A 17,603-nucleotide genomic window follows, 5' to 3' on the forward strand; every position below is an offset into this window, starting at 1 on the left:
CAGGCCCAACTCGCCATCTTGCTCCAACACAGCATTCTAAGCAGGAAAGGAGGCATGCATCAAGCACCTGGTGTGTGTCTCCCTTCGATTCAAAACAATCGTTCAGTAGCGCTACTTAAGACCACAGTTAGTGGAAATCGACTCCAATGTGTTGAAATCACTAATAACAAAACAAAACTGCAAAATAACATTTGGCCCACCCGGCCAAGAATACGCCACAAAAAAAGAACGTAAATTGCTTGCAAAATCACTGTTGCTGAAGTTTATTGCTCACAAAATAGAACTTTCTTACAACATGCCTCTTTTGGAATGTTTCTCACAGAAAAAATGTTGGCAAAGAACTCTGGCATCATTACAGAAGTAAGACTAGACGTTCGGAACAAACGGCACCATTTTAGTCGTTAGCTAAAAATATTTGTGGACGCAGCATCCATGTTTCAAACTGCGCCCACTAAAGAAGTAACGGTTTCAGGCTTCGAAATGCAGCGTACAAAACTTATCACAGGAATTATGGTCTGATATCCCTAGAGAGCACACAGTTAACCTTAAATGTGCCATGGCTAGCAGAAAATATGAACACTGTAAATCACAGCAACATATAACAAAAAGTACAACTAAACCAACTGTAGCACGAGAACAAAATGTATGCACAGAAAACTAATCGAAATGACCACAACAATTACAATGAATGAGCCACTTACTAAAATGAATAAATAAAAATAAGGAATATGCAAATACCAGCCTGATAAAAAAAACACCTTTCTTTTATGATGCCCAGTATTAAAAAATGTCAGGCTCAAAGAACAGATATAATGATAAGACACATCAGCTAAAGAAATTGTGACTCTTCCCCATTTTTTACTCAATAAGCAAACAGCTACAAACTCAGGGTTGTCAGAGGCAGGTCAGGGTAATGCACTTCGTACATCACATTGCTCAGTGTCAAAATATCACAATATGTGGCAAGTCAGTCTGAACACATGGCTTCATGACAGGTACTTGATGGAAATCACTACGCACTTCCGGAAGCATGCTAAGAACACTACAAATGACATACACACGAAAGTTGTGCATTAGCAGCGGGCAGCGTTCCACGTCAAACATATTTTAGGACAATAGCCCTAGTGCGGTTTCTTGAAGATGCCGACAGACAAAGACGCTCAAAAATGTTAACTGCTTTATAAACTGTTACCTTTTGTTTTTTAAAGTTCCCAAAGAAAAGAGAAAAATGTCAGTCTCTTGACGTCCATCTTTTTTCGTACTAAAACCTGTCAGTGAGCCCATCAAAAAGAAGAAAGTAATAATTTAGTTGTTGTAGCCTTTGTTTCTAAACATCTAGGGCAAGTACCACCTGCAATAAATAGGAGAAAAAATCATTTCATTATTTGCTATTATACCTAAAATAGGACGGTGTGAAAAGTTGAAAACTCGATAACACCGTACGGCGACAGAGAGCGAGCCTGCTATACTTAACCAGGCACAAGAGACGCGCAAAAGAACCTTTAGGGGCGAAGCTCCTTAAGGCGGCACCCGTTCGTCCCTCGTAGTCGTAGTCGTAGTCGTAATAGTCGTAGTGCGTAACCAGTCTTACGCTTTGACCTCCAAGGTGGTGCCGGTGGGAGATTTTTCCTGTGCGTTGTTGAACAATAAAAAATTCGCAGCGTGCGCGTTAACTAAAAGCCGAATTCTTCTGTCTCTCATTCCCCATTAGCAGCCATTGGCATGTTCCAGTAGGAAACGTTAGTAGAAGTAGAAGTGTAAGTGTTAGCTAAAAGCCGACTTCTTCTGTCTCTCATTCCCATTAGCAGCCATTGTTTACCTCCAAGGTAGTGCCTGGTGAGATTTCTCCTGTGCGTGATTGAACAATAAAAATTTTGTTCAAAACGCCGTTGATTGATGAAATAAACCAACGAAAGACGCCAGATGTTTTGTAAAAGCAAAACGAAAGAACGCCAGATGTTTCTAAAGCAAAACGAAAAGACGCCAGCTGCTTAACGAAAGACTCCAGATGTTTTCTAAAGCAATGGTTTTCTAAACAATGAAAATTCACAGCGTACATGTAAAATTAAAGTGAGCTGAAAGTCGTCATAACTCATCGAACCTTTAGTATAAACGCGCCCGATCTCACGTCGGTGATGATGTACTGGGCAGAATTCACGGAAGATTCACGGTTTACCGATGAACCTCCGCAGCTTCGCCCACTCATCATCATTCACTCCGTGGATATGCTGTGATTTCTTTGGTTCTGCTAAGAGCTGCCGGCTTTATCGAGAAAGGAGGAGGTTAACAGAGTAGGAGAAACATAAATCACAAGTCCGAAAGCGCATCGAGATAGTCAAGGCAGCACTGAGAAATCAGAACATTGAGAAAAACTGCCGAACTCCTCCCCGTGAAACGCGTCTTTGACTCTCATGCCCTCAGAAATTCGCAACTATCAGAAAAGCGTGCCCAGCCTCTCGTTACATGCAGATAGCACTGTGGAAGAAACCATGAACTAGTATGCTGTCGCTGCAGAGACTCTCTCATCCACAAATTTCAGTGACACAATAAAACAGGCGACACATGCCGTAACTTCCGACAATGCAGTTTTAAAATTGGGTGCGCAAAGCTTTGCGTTAGCGTTCATCGCCATTGCGCATGCGTTATACACTACATACGCAACAAACGCTATCTTTGCGTATCCCATTGTAAAAGTGGCTACTGCGCATGCGTCGTACGCCATCCTCTTGCGTACTCACGTTAAGTGGCGGAAATAGCATATGCGCCCAACGAACGCTATCTTTGCGCTTGCCCTTTGCGCTTTGCGCTTGTCCGTGTGTCTCCTTTCTTCGTCCCCGTTTGTTTCGCGCAAGTACTACAATGTTTGCGTACCCTATTCTAAAACTGCTTCTTACGCGGCACACGTGGCTTAAGCTAATGTCTATCTTGAAACTACCTCATCAAGCGGCCAAGAAAAAGCATAGTCCATTGTACTGAAATTAGGTTAACAAATATAAATACGGTTTTCGCTCATGTTCGTTCGAACATGAACGGAAACCATGACCTGCATTTACGTTTCGACAGCTTTATCATGTATGCTGAATAAATTCCGCAGTCAACAGAAAACTAATCGCACATCAAAGTAACCACGCCCGTCCCTCGAGCATAGAAGAAAGGAAGTTGCGAGAGCGTCCCGCGCGCAAGCTGATGAGTGAATTTTTCCGCAGAGAACATTATGGGACTCTAACAGCGCCGTGGTTTGTGACCTTTCTTCGTCCCGTCTTTTAGCGCTGTTTTCTACACCTAACCGTGAACCAACCAGTCCAAATGCGTACCTTATCTAACCGTCAGTCAGCGTTAACAGTCGCTCCACGGAGACATACTTGCAATCGGGTCCGCAAGTTTAACACGCAGCGAAGTATATAGTTTCTTCACAGCTGCGTTCATAGCCTCCATGAATCACGACACAAGCACGAAATATAGCAAAAGAGTGCATGACCGGTGAGCTCGACCGCCCATGCTAAATCGGCGAGCTTAAATGACATTGCAGAAGCAACAGCCGCGCGGATGGATACAGTCAACGCTACGTTAGGCGGTTATCGCTGCGAGTGAATTACAGTAAATTACGTAAAGTTTACTAGTTAACGAACTTTGAAGTCTTCATTATTGCTGATGCAATGTAGACACCACACGCCTTTATCCTTTTGCGCGTTACTTTCTTTATCGCGATGACAGATGGCGTGCGCAGGCTCGAGTTCAAATTTCAATTCGCGGTGGTTCATGCATGCCCATGCATGCATGGGACAAGTGGCGCGCGATCCGCTGCTGGGCGAGAAAACGTCTTATCAAGTGCGTCTTTTAGACGTCACAAACAAGACGTTTTTAAAACGTTGAAATCGGTTTAGAATCGAACAAACGTCTTGAAATATACATTGCAGACCAAAATGTTCTTAAAAAATACGTTTTCTAGACGTTATCAAAAACAGATATAATACGGATTTTCTGTGACGTTTTTACAACGTCTAAATTGGTTCAGAATCCGTTTTATCCCATTTATCCCTAAAAAAAACGTTTTCTAGACCATGTGTGCTACCTGGGAGAGGACCCGGGTTGAGATCCTATTTGATCCTGCGTATTTTTTTTCTCTTCCTATTTTTTCATGTATATCGGTTACACCATAGAGTTTCCTACAATACTTACTAGAGGGAACTCTGGCGCTAGTGTCTATGGGAGCTGCAACGCATGACGCTTCAGCCAGCATGGGAATGATGGGTAGTACACAAATTTGTCTAAACTTCGTTCTTTCGGCTCCGTTTGGCTCCGCGTCGGCTGCATCCGCTTTGTTGCAAAACAAAGTTCAACAAAAGTCAGCAGTTTCACTTCACCACTTTAACTTCTTCAGGCTCACCAAATCAAACCTGGTCACGAAGTTCACAACAGTCTATTCTTTTATCCGAAACAAACGCCAAAACACAGCAATAAACAAAGCCACAAGTACGTTTGAAGCCGCAAGCACGAAGACTAGGCAAATTTGTGTACTACCCATCATTCCCATGGTAGCTGAACGATCGCAGCGCCAGAGTCCCCTCTAGTTAATTTTAGGAAACTCTATGGGTTACACCACCGACGGCGACGGCGACGCCGCTCAACGCAGGAACGAGCGCCTAAGAGCTGCGCTCTAAAAGCATGTTCTTCCGCGCTTACGGAGCTCAAACAAAATGGCCGCCTCCACCGTTTGCGACAATCCATCAGCGTCGCGAGTGAGTCTGAGATAGCGCACTCGAAAGCTGACTTTAGTGGCGTTCATACCAATTTGAATTCCACGAAAAGCCTTGTTCGTGTGTTGTGTGCAGTGTCTGTAACGACGATCGCCGTGGTGTTTAGTTTGCTGCGTAAGCGCTCGGAGCCGCCTAGAAACAGCCGCCGAAATTTGGGCCGTTGATCGACGCTCAGTACTCTGTGTGATACAAAGCGGTCGCCATCATCCTCTGTGGGTGTTTTGTTTTGAGCGGGAAGTGTTGCATGTTCTGCCCTTTTGTCCCTTCTGCGTCTGTGGTGTACGTTACTTCACACACCTGTTGTCAGACCAGTGACTGCGACAGGTGGCGATAACTGCTTGTTTATTTCTCATTGATTACGCCAGTGAGTTGTTAATATTACGGTTGTGCATAGCGCCCGACGTTAGCGGGTGGTTCCCGCTTATTGCGCCCGCAAAAATGATGGCTGTCTGATTTAGAATCTCTCAAAGGGTGACGGATTCGTTGCTCTCTCGTTTATTGCTCGCCGTGGCGCGATTACGCCTCTTTCCGTGCAGGCGCAAGAGCAGAAATTCACCGTCAGCAATAAAGCTGCAATTCACTACTACAGGTGACCAGTAAACTGTTTCACGTGTTGTATTCTAACGAGAAAATAAAACGAATTGAACGAAAATTTTATCTTCGCTCGAGGTGAGGGCTTCGAGAGGAATTACTTTACGGCGCGGACGCACTCATAGAAGCTTGGGTCCAAGCGCTGCCTGTAGGCGCAATGCGGTCGGCCGCGACGTCGTGATGACACGGCGACGCCATTGACTGGAGGGGTGTCCTTCGACGGCGAAAAGCCGCTTTCTTCTTGACTTGTACCTGAGTATAATAGCTCCCTTCGGGAGCCATACACTGTAGTAACTCTAGGCCTTGTGGTCTTACCCTGTGGCGTTTTGCACCAAAGACGCTATGGGAAAGAAGTACGGCCCATACTGTGACCGAACACATTGCACTGAGACAAGCGTCCTCACCTTGTCAGGACAGCACCACCAGATTGGGCCGAATGTAATATGAGCCACTACTCTTTTTTCCAATGGTCATAGAATTTACTGCATATCGCGGCCTCGAGAGTTGCTCGCTGGCTCAGAGGCTCTGGCAGCGCCCCGCGAATGTGGGGGTGGATTTATGTGACGTGGACTTGTGGCGGCGGAGTTTACACAGCCCGGACCTGGTTCTGCAACTACTGGCTGTCCGGAGGGCCCGGGCCATCGCGGAGGGTCTTCATATTCTGGTGCCGACCTGGGTGGAGCCGCTGACTGTTTGAGGGGGTCTTAGGACTTCCTTACACCAGTCCCTCTTGTCCTTCAATAAAGTTCTTTGTATGCATGTATCTAATTGAGCCATGCCAGGAAGTAATAACAATGTAGGTGTGGCTGCAACGTGGTAGAATGATATAACCGCAGCTGAGTACAATATTTTGGTGTGTCGTTCTTGCTTGAGAGCTTAATCCATGCTTAAACATAGACGTTTCCAAGGACTGAAATCTGGGCGAACTTGTAAGATTGCATACTTGAGCAGGGCGTCTCGTGTCTCTGTTCCTCGGTTGTGTACTTGTTTTTGGCGCTACCTACTCAAATAAACGTTTAGTTTATGGTATGAGTGGTTAACCTGCAGTACTATATATATTCACGTTGCACCCATGTCTGTCAGTATAAGCCCCAGTACGGAATAATCCCAAATAATCGCATCTCGTTTGTTGCAGTGGGCCCCTTGTGCTTTACATACGCAGACGTCGGCATCATGTACGCTGTGTTTCGTGAAATGTACTGTCGCTACTTCCACAAGTTAATGGCAATTTCATCGGACCCCCAGGTGAGAAACCTTAAAAATGATGCTTCTGACGGGATCATATAACCGAACTGTCTGTGAAATATAACAAGAAATGTGACAAGACAAATTTTGCCAAAAGAAAAACGTAACATGCGCTTACTATTATCTCGTGTATGCCAAGTGAGCATGCAAACTTTCTTTTTCTGAAACCCGCTCAACAGCGGAGGTTTATATTTTGTTAGGCGGGAAAATAAAGGAAAATGAACATGTAAGGCGCTCACACTTTGCCTGTCACCGGTGGCACGTGCACAGCTATAGGAAAAATCATTCTCGTGCCGCCGAATATACGCTTTGCTTACACCATGCACATCCATCTCTGATCAAAAATGTGCAAAAAAATAATATCTGGAGGCGACATGAATGCCTGACAAGCTGTATACTCGCTCGTCGGTTTTCGTGTGCCCTGGTGTATTCCTTAACGCCCAAGGAGACATCGGCGAAAAGGAAATCCACAGAATTGTATTGACTAAGAAGGTTAACCGGCACACCTAATATTCTGCTTCGACATAAGTTTGCCACGGGTTCTATTTTCTTTTTTTCAGGGCATTGTATCATTGTTGCTGACCTTTGAGAGGTTGGTTGAGTACAGGGAACCCGAGTTCCTACCGGCGCTTGCCTCCAAGAATGTCAGTTTGTAGGTTGGTTTCCCTTCATCGATAGAAAAGGGTAACATTATTTTTCTTTTTTTTATGACATGTAGCATTCTTCAAAACACCGCAGGCAACCTATCGTGTTCCAAATGCTTATGCAATCATTCTGCGCACACCTGCCAGTGGAAGAAGTCCTGAGATTGTGGGACAGGGTTCTAGGCTACGACTCCGTCTACGTCCTTCCGGGTAAGATTTCAAAATTGCATAAACTTTGTTTGTGGGCTTTCTGATTATAAACTCAGTTTCTCCGCTGAAATGACTTGCAAGTCATAAAGTCGTATAAAGCCCCAACCACTGGCACGCGTATGCACGCGTATGCACGCGCCTAGGCGTCAAATGCGCCTCTCGGCGTCGGTCGCGGAGGGCTGTACGCGTCCGTACGCCTCGAGGCGCGCGGGGTCAAGACGACTTTGATATTTTCGGCTACGTCACCACGCGTACGGCGCGCCAACCATTCAGAGGCCGGCATGTGCCGGCGGCGCCAACCAATCAGAGGCCGCGATACCTCTGAGCGCTATGCCTAATGGCCGCCGCTTCGAAGGCACCTCCGAGTGCAGGGCAAGCACGGAAACTACGGTCGCAAACGCTCCTGAGTGACCGCGTCGTCATCCAGTACGTCGACGCATAGCGACGACACGGCGAACGACCGCGAGTGCTACCAGTGGGACGCGGTTTCGTGCCGAGTTCGAGCGACGCCGACAAATTCAGCGAATGCTTCCCGGCTGCCCTTGCCCCGGTTTTGTGTGCGATCGTCGACCCAGTGAAAACATCGTACCTACTACTGCGGCATGTCGCTGCTTCTGTGCTCTGATCTGTGTGTATCTGCGCTCGGAACGGGTGTAAACATGCTTCGGAGGTTTGAAGTCCTCAGCGTGAGCCCTCGCCTACCGCGAAGTCAATTCAGAGCGGTGTCGTCTGCATTCAGCGTAGGCCTTTACCGTCGACTTCGTGTGAACCAGCTCATGTGAGGAAGTTTGGTTGAAGGAAATTGACCGCAGTGTGTTTGTTTTCAACATCGCCATTCGCCTCATCATTGCCGAAAGCGAACATCGCACTTGCCAACGCATTTCGGTGATGTGACAACGTACATGAGGAGGATTTGCGGATTTTACGACGCTGAAACATTGGTTGACTTCGGCGCAAATCGTTTGCGTGTGTTGCCAAGCTAACAACAAGCGTGCGCTTGTTGGTAGCAGTGTGACGTGTTTTTGTGCCGGGTACCAGCGACGCCGACACATTCAGCTGTCAGCGGTCTCATTTCCATTCATGTATAAAATAGAAGCTCGAACGTGCGCGAGTGTGGTGATCGAAAAAGAAAGTTGCATGATTAAGTGCTGCTTGTGTTGCCTGCTATTTCACTTCTTGACTCTTGGTCTGCTTCTCTGCCGTGCAACTACACCTTAGCACATGCCCAGTTGCACATGCCTTGTTTTGCAGGTTGTCTATTCTGACACACATTCTCCCTAGTCTTTTCTGATACTCATAGACGGGAGAATGTGAACAGTGGCGCTTCTCCATCGTTTTACAGTTTACTTAAATATAACATATGTTTTGTTTACAGCTGGACAGCTAATTTGCTAAAAAGCTTGTAAGTGACAAGCACCTCCATTGAAATCTGAGGTGTACAGTGACACGATAGTAAGAAGAGAAGAGCATGACATCACACGTATGTGCAGAAGGAATGAAAGTGCAATATTACTGTGCTGCTCTTTGTTTAGAAGGAATTCAAATGGTGCCTCACTTGAACCTCAGACACCTGTGAGACCATTCTAAACTGTGCACATATTTATCTCTTCCTCCAGACTGAATCCAGCTGAAACAATTATTTGATGGTTTCAAATGCCAAATCCTTGGATGTATTGCAAGGACTATTTCATTTCTGTTCAGTTCTTTGTATATGCACTGAATTAGACTATGCATGCACTTAAGCATAATTGAAATATGAAGACATTCATTCAGTTTAGCTATGTTAGACAACTTGCCGAAGACTTTTATACAGTGCTCTGGTGCAATCCTATGAGCGATATCTGTTGTATCATGAAGTTTCAGGCACGATTTATTACGTTAGAGGGTATTTTGACTACTGACGACGTGCAAAGGCCTTCTACGCAGTGCTTGGTTCCAATCTTATGACTGATATCTGCCGCATCATGAAGTTTCAGGCACGATTTATTATATTAGAGGGTATTTTGACTACTGACGACGTGCAAATGCCTTCTACACAGTGCTTGGTTCCAATCTTATGACCGATATCTGTCGCATCATGAAGTTTGAGGCACGATTTATTATATTAGGGGGTATTTTGACTACTGACGACGTGCAAATGCCTTCTACACAGTGCTTGGTTCCAATCTTATGACCGATATCTGTCGCATCATGAAGATTCAGGCACGATTTATTATATTAGAGGTTATTTTGACTACTGACGACGTCCAAAGGCCTTCTACACAGTGCTTGGTTCCAATCTTATGACCGATATCTGTCACGTCATGATGTTTCAGGCACGATTTATTATATTAGAGGTTATTTTGACTACTGACGACGTGCAAAGGCCTTCTACGCAGTGCTTGGTTCCAATCTTATGACCGATATCTGTCGCATCATGAAGATTCAGGCACGATTTATTATATTAGAGGTTATTTTGACTACTGACGACGTCCAAAGGCCTTCTACACAGTGCTTGGTTCCAATCTTATGACCGATATCTGTCGCATCATGAAGATTCAGGCACGATTTATTCTATTAGAGGTTATTTTGACTACTGACGACGTCCAAAGGCCTTCTACACAGTGCTTGGTTCCAATCTTATGACCGATATCTGTCACGTCATGATGTTTCAGGCACGATTTATTATATTAGAGGTTATTTTGACTACTGACGACGTGCAAAGGCCTTCTACGCAGTGCTTGGTTCCAATCTTATGACTGATATCTGCCGCATCATGAAGTTTCAGGCACGATTTATTATATTAGAGGTTATTTTGACTACTGACGATGTCCAAAGGCCTTCTACACAGTGCTTGGTTCCAATCTGATGACCGATATTTGTCGCATCATGAAGTGCCAGGTGTGGTTTGTTGCGCTAGAGGATATTTCGACTACACACAACGTGCAAAAACCAGTGCTCGATTCCAATCTTATGACCGATATCTGTCGCATCATGAAATGTCAGGTGTGGTTTGTTGCGTTAGAGGATATTTAGACTACAGACAACGTCCAAAAGCCTACTACACAGTGCACAGCTGCAATCACAATCTTAACATAACCCATTTTTTTGTGCACACTAACATGTTCAAATACAGTTTTTTCTGATATTTACGAACACTGGAATGATGTACCTGGTTCCGTTCGTGAAATGAATGTATCTGATTTTTGGAGGCGCTTGTATGATATTAGTGTTCTATTTCTCTCATTTTTTACCCAGTTGCCCTCAACAGGTGGCGATATCTGCTTTTGTTGAAGCACTTATTGCGATATTGAATACATTCTTTCTTTTTGTATTCAAGTACACCACTCCTGCAGTAGCCCTGCATTGGGATGCAATATTTGAAAATAAATAAATAAATAAGCTGTTTAATTATGAACTCGATGCGTATTTTGTGGTGAACAGTGCATATTCATTTATTAGAAAACAAGAAAGTCAGGCCATACTTGCAGTGCTACAGTTTACCTGCATTTTGTTGCTAGACGCGACATAAGTAACTGTGAGTTTCCAGTAATGTTGGTTTCTTGTTTCCATGCTACTGAAAAAAATTTGAGTTAGTATGTATGCTTGCTCCAGGATTCGAACTTCTCAATGTTGGCCCATGTAATAAACTGTAACTCATATTAGGCAGCTAGAATATTAGTCACGGTGACACCCGTGGTACGCGGGAAAGCCGTCTTTTTGTTAATTTGAAAAGTATTAGTCGTTATGCGGCGAATTTTTAGGGCACATCGTTTGGACTTTGCAGCAAACGTCTATTTCTTTTTTTTTTTTCGTAACTAAAGTACGTGCCAAGAAACGACGTCACGCCCACCGACGGTGCGGGCGACGCCACTCCCGTCCGCTTCTTGGAGCAGAATCATTTTCATGAACAGGATGATTATATTCGTGTTGGGCACTAATAGCATGGCCGTGAACAGGCGTCAACAAGGCGATCGCATAAGCGTTGGCGATCTCGCAAACATCGTTGGCTGTGTCCCGTGATGCAGACGTGAACTTAGCAGCGCACGCGCCGATGTCGATTACTTGTGCATACCGTGGTTGTTACTTTGGTCATTGCGATGTTAATTACTTCTTAAATAGTCAAAAAAGTGGTGGGTGAAGCACAATCAATACTTTAACGACAGTCTAATTCGCTTCGATTGATAACGCACTGTTCTAGGCTGTACATGGACAGTTTTAAACGACAAGATCAAGCAACACTGTGCCTCTGCCTAAAGCGAGCGTCGGCGCGGACGCGCGGTCGACGCTTGCCAGTGGTTGCGCGCCCTTTTCCTCCACGGGGCGCGCCGCGACGCATTTGACGCGTAGGCGCGTGGAACGCGTGCCGGCGCTTGCCAGTGGTTGGTACTTAATACACGCGCACCGCAGCGCATGCGTTTTTCACCATCATAAAAGGTTTGTCCCTTCCTAACTTACATGCTTAAGTACAACGTGCACAGAGGCGTAGCCACAGGGCACAACACCTCCTCCCGCCCGAAAAACTTGTAGGCGTCCCCGCAGTATTTTAATTTTATCATTACACGCACGAACATAATAAAGAGGGATCGCAACCCCCCCCCCCCCGCCCTACCTGAATGCATCGAGTTTATTGTGAGCGAAGTAGCGATACATAAAATGAAGAAAGCGTTTTACAGACTGGGTCCCATAGTACAAGGACTGTGCCACGATGAAGAATGCATTGTGGGTCATTTCATATCAAGTGGGCTTGGTGATTTTTCGACCATCTCCGATCACGCTAAAAAAAAATTCGCGCTAGTATATGCGGATGTGAGTAGTAGTTATCGAGGCGTTATATTTCGGGGGAAGAACTGTGATGCCTAGCCTGAGTATGCTTCGAACGTTGCGCACGGAAGTAAAACTGTGTCGCGCTAAATAATTTATACAAATTTAATGATTCGAGGCATTACCATGAAACAACTTTTTTCTTAGTCTAAAGGCGCCGATATCTCATGACTATATTAGTTTATTCATTTTTCTTTTATTTTCATCATTTTTGGCCATGACGAAGCATCGCCAAATGCTGCTTGTTTAACTTCTTTTTTTAAAAAGCACGGATTTTTTTTTTTGCGAGTAATACATTCACATTGTGAGGTTGAGAAGTTCATGTAATAAATGATAAAAATACTGCGGGGACGAATGAAACAGAAACATTGTCACAAAATCTTATGCCAAAACATTGTGACAAATGTTCAGAATAATTGCATTTTGACCCATATTGCGGCTTCATATCTGTAATGTAGCGTTCAAAGTAAAAATATGTCTTATACATCGTTGTGTAGTATGTTTTGTTTGTAAAGCATACCAAAAGTCTTAAAAGAGTAATTTTTGTTAGCAAAAAAGTTTTCGAACTGAACAACAAGGTTGTGCACTGGCGTAAATTACGGGGTGTAAGGGGGGCCCTGACCCCCCTTGTGTTCAGACTGGGGGGACACCCTTTGCGTTGTCCCTCCTTGAGATTTATATTTCAAACACAATATATCTGAATTGCTTGAGAGTTAAGTATAGTGCAATCAACTTTTTTTTTGTCACAGCCTGTTTTTACTGCAGTGTGTAGGCCTGCCTTCAATACACTTCAGCTGTGTGACACTATTGAAATCGCAACTGCCGCTTGACCGCTTTCGGTGAAGACTCAATAGAACAATGCAATTACATGAGTTGGGAACCCATGCTCGTTTTCTTTATTTTATTTCAAAGGATAATTTTAATTTTTATATAAATAAAAAATAAAAACCAAATGCCCCCATGGCAAGATGTGTGTCCCTCCTTGTGATTTAACTGGATTTACGCCCCTGAGGTTGTGCGAAGTTTTCCTTTGCCTCGCATTTACTGCGTAGCATATCGGCGCAGGATTCCAGCGAACGCCTTCCCGCAGCGAATAATGCGCAAGTCGTATACAATCATTTGTAACTTATTTAAGTAATACTTCTGTATTCAACATGAAAAGCGGCATTATGTGACATTTGTGACGTCATTGTGACGTCATAACAAGCAGTTTCACCTCAACACGCGGCTCCCTTGGACAACTGTTCCGGCGAAGCTTACGTGGGATTTCGTACCACTTTTTTCGCCTGCCATGTTTCGCTCAAGGGCACCGCGCAACGAGATACTTAAGGCTCTCGCGTACGTTAATAATGCAGAAGCGATCAAATTGAAACGGCATGACGACGAAGACAGATTTGAATGTTGGCAGCAGACAGAAAGTTGAAGTGGCTACCGCGATTGGTTTTGCGTATTACACTCCTCTGAAAGGCAGACGAAAAATTGCGATGGTTAAAACTAACGAGGGTAGCGATGCGGGCTTGTTGGTCTGTCATGGTTCTTGGATGTGGGCGCGAAAAGACAAGGACGAAGGGAGGAAGACACACACACTGGCGCTTAAAAGAGTTAAAACTAACTACATTTGCTCGAATGTAGACCGACACTTTTAACACGAAAGTGTTTTATGCCGGCGTCCACCAAGACTTCACTGACGTATTTCCGTCAAGGAAATATGTCAGTAGAATACAGATTTCAAAGAAAAACCATTGTTGATTTGGATGACCTGGGAGTCGAACCCGCGACCTGTCGGTTCGCGACGATAAGTTCCGGGCGCTCTATACTCACTGCGCTATCGACGCTCATGCATGAGGCTTCACAAACGCGCTTTATATCTCTCACACCTTCTCCCTTTCACAGTGACCTTGGTTGGCGGGGGGTGGTGTCGCCTTCCGGGATCGGTGAAGTACTACATCATGACCGTGGCCTCCGAGATTGGCTCCGGCAACGCACCGTTGCTACGGCCGTCGCATTTCCAAGAGGAGAAGTGTAATTTTGTCATCGTCTGAATACACCGTGAGGTGGTGGTCTTAGCCCAAGTCTCGCTCATAGTAGAATGTATCCTAGTACACTCTACTCATAGCACCAGCGACGCTCGCCTGGCTGTCACACCGCATTCCCCGCTCGCTCCGCGAGAAATCACGGCCAGGCTAGAGGGGAGACACCACGCGCATCGCGTTTCCCTTCGTGTTTCTAGCCCGGCCGTGGTGTGATCTTATTAACTCTTTGACAATCCGCGGGGTGGCGACCTTAGCCCTAGCTCAGCGTCCAATCAGCGACGCTCTTCTGGCTGTCACACCGCTTTCGGATTACTCTCTCCTCGTGCAGATGAAACGGCCTGGGCAACGGCGCGGTAGCGGAGCTGATCTCGGAGGCCATGTCAAGACGCTAACTAGCACCGACAGTGGGCGCCTCAGTAGTTTCAGTTTTCGATGCAACGGGAAGCGGAACGCCTTCCCGCGTTCAGGGTTCAAGCTACGAAATCTGCCTCTAGCGTTCCTGAAACGCTGTGTGTTATATGCATTAGCACAGGCGCAGGTTACCCTATTCAACGCTGCCCTATTACTGGGGAGCGCACACCTTGGCGTTTCTCTCCTCAGTGACGACGCTTTCAATGAGTCCATGTCGAACACCAGTGTTATGCGCTTGCTGATGCCATATTTGCGTGGGATTCAGCATATGCTGTGTCCAGGTGTATCTTAACTATTCAAGCGACCACAATGGTTAAATCATGATCTTTGGCGTTAGTAGTTGGGATGGAGATGTGCCACTAGGCATCACCGTGGGTGCATTCACGGCAAACAGAGCTATAGCTGCCAAACACCAACAGACATTGTGCAGTTTATTCTGTCCAGTTTATTCTGGAAATAACGCGGTCACCAGCGATAAGGCTGGAATCTCCGATCGTGCATGATGTTTTTAACCAACGATTAGATTATCCGATGGTCGACGACCACACTCGTCGCTATCATTGTATTCTGAAGTGTTACTCGCTTGTACAGTGAGTGTTACATGATTTTCTGGGCACGATTTCCCCAATAAAGAGTTTCGTCGTAACAGTCGGACTGCCGCCTTCTCTCCCGCCACAACCACGTGACAATAGGCAAGTGCATTTGGTTGCACTGAAACAGCTTGCTTTTTATCCGCAGTTGCAGCTGCAAGCTTGGTATGTTCCAAAAAGACAGAAATTCTTGGCACAAAAGATCAGTCCTCCCTAGAGGTAAGCCGAGCAAACCTTTTCAACGTGACATAAATCTGCGCGCGTCTTGACTATATCTGATGCGTTTGTTGCAGGATATCTTTAACAAGCTCCAGCCCTGCGATGTCATTTCTACGCTGGACGAATTCCTCAAGCCTCCCGATTTGTGAAATGAGGAATAGAGCTTCACTGCCTATGATGACTACACTTAGTAATGAATAACGTCCCTAAATAGAGTGCCTCAATGTCCTCTTCGCCCGCTGCGAGGAGGGCATCGAGGCACTCTACCCTTAAAAGGACCGACAACCAATTTTTAGGGTACCTGTTTTCTTAGTGCAAGAGAAAGCTTACTGGTCAGATTGTCTAATCATTGAGTGGTAACACGAAAACGCCGTAAAACATTTATTTTTTATCAGAAATTTTCGATCCGCAGCGCCGACGAAGCCCTACACGCAACACATGCTACAAACAGTGGTATAAGTGAGCGCGATAGCGGTTCGTATTCGTGCGCTGGGGTTCCTTGCGCATGCATGCACGCCGCCTGCATTCGCTGCGGCTCTATATGGTTCCAGTAGTTGCCGTGAAGGCAGCGCCGCTTCTCAGAGCCAACCCAGCTCACCTCGTAATTAGCATAGATTAAATCGGGAATGCCCAATAACATATAGACTGAAATCTTAAGCACGAATAGTGATGCGCCTAAGCACAGCAGACTACGTGCACCAATCCGAACGACTCATTCGTGCAGTACCAAGGCTTGTCCACCAGGCGACGCGACGTGCCGGTCTTTTTATCTTTGAAACGCAACTTAAAAATAAAAATTCCATTCAAATCTGGAAAATAATGCTCGCTTCTGCCACTATAATTCCACTTCCACCAGTCTTTTTGTGACACGTTCTGGCCGGTTGTCTGTCCCTTTAAGGACAAAAGAGGCATCTGTGATAGTCATTAGTCATCCCAGCCAACATCGTCGCAACTCCACTGATTTCTTCACTGCATAGCGCACTTTCTGGAGGACTTTTCACTCCACGCCGTCGTGGCGCAAAAATTAACAACGTAACCTCACACTGTAAGTTGTCTACGTCAGTCGAAGCAGCGTATGCGTGTTTAATGTGAATAAATTCACATTATATTGTGAGTTCTGAGCATGCATTGTGTATATATATTACCGGCTACGGGGCTAAACATTACCCAAAGTCACCGCAATTTTTTTTCTGATAACCAAAACTTAACGTGATCGTAGAAAGTGCTTCGGAAAGATGTACCCCATTGCATTACCTTACTTGTTCATGTTCATGATTCACGAAATTCGGCCTTATAATACTGACTTCTTACTTTAGCCAGCGTCGTTTCTTTTTTTGTGCAGCTGTTGGAGTTCATAACGTATGCCACTTCAAGCGGCCGAATGGTACTGTATGTATGTATGTATGTATGTATGTATGTATGTATGTATGTATGTATGTGTGTGTGTGTGTGTGTGTGTGTGTGTGTGTGTGTGTGTGTGTGTGTGTGTGTGTGTGTGTGTGTGTGTGTGTGTGTGTGTGTGTGTGTGTGTGTGTGTGTGTGTGTGTGTGTAACCCACTACAGAATGCAGGATTCTGCGGCAAATTTATCCATATGAATTATAATTTCCTCTCCCTTGTCACTTAGAAACAAGTTTCTTGAAGAGGTAATCGATCTCGGGCTCCCATTTCAGTAGTAGCGGGCCTACGTGACTGTCATAAAACATTTGTGGCTTCTGCATCTAAAATGAGAAAAAAAAAGCGATGTAAGAAAATCATTACCATGTGGTCTGACAAGTGCACGCAAATAAAGATTGTTGCATGATTTTTGTCTGTTATATACAAATACTATCGGAAGTTGACTATTGCTGCTGTGTACATATGACCTGGTGAAGGCGCAGCCATCTTCCCGAAGAAGGCTCGGCTCTTTAGGTTGCTTCGGGTGTCAGTGATGAAGACGTCACAGACCGTAATCATTGCCAATAGACAACTCATTATAATGCCGCTTAAAAAACGTAAACGGGCCTACTCGAGCACTGGTCTCCTGACGTAATGCTGTCATCTATCATGACCGAAAAAAACATTGCCTTCTACAAATAAAAAACGCACAGTCCCTTTAGCA

General features: G+C 45.2%; 1 protein-coding gene across 1 annotated transcript in view; it reads left to right on the forward strand.

The window, feature by feature from the left end:
• The window catches only part of LOC119381063 (TBC1 domain family member 19), a 36,059-nt gene extending 20,372 nt beyond the window's left edge, over nucleotides 1-15,687 (forward strand). Inside the window, exons 11-15 of the mRNA XM_049412146.1 lie at nucleotides 6,484-6,593; nucleotides 7,154-7,245; nucleotides 7,332-7,447; nucleotides 15,433-15,503; nucleotides 15,578-15,687. Coding sequence (XP_049268103.1) covers nucleotides 6,484-6,593; nucleotides 7,154-7,245; nucleotides 7,332-7,447; nucleotides 15,433-15,503; nucleotides 15,578-15,652 — 464 coding nt within the window. The 3' untranslated portion in view covers nucleotides 15,653-15,687. The remainder of the gene's footprint in view (nucleotides 1-6,483; nucleotides 6,594-7,153; nucleotides 7,246-7,331; nucleotides 7,448-15,432; nucleotides 15,504-15,577) is intronic.
• The last annotated feature ends 1,916 nt before the right edge of the window (nucleotides 15,688-17,603 follow it).

Source organism: Rhipicephalus sanguineus, chromosome 2 (genome assembly GCF_013339695.2).
Source record: "Rhipicephalus sanguineus isolate Rsan-2018 chromosome 2, BIME_Rsan_1.4, whole genome shotgun sequence".
Lineage (NCBI taxonomy): Eukaryota > Metazoa > Arthropoda > Arachnida > Ixodida > Ixodidae > Rhipicephalus > Rhipicephalus sanguineus.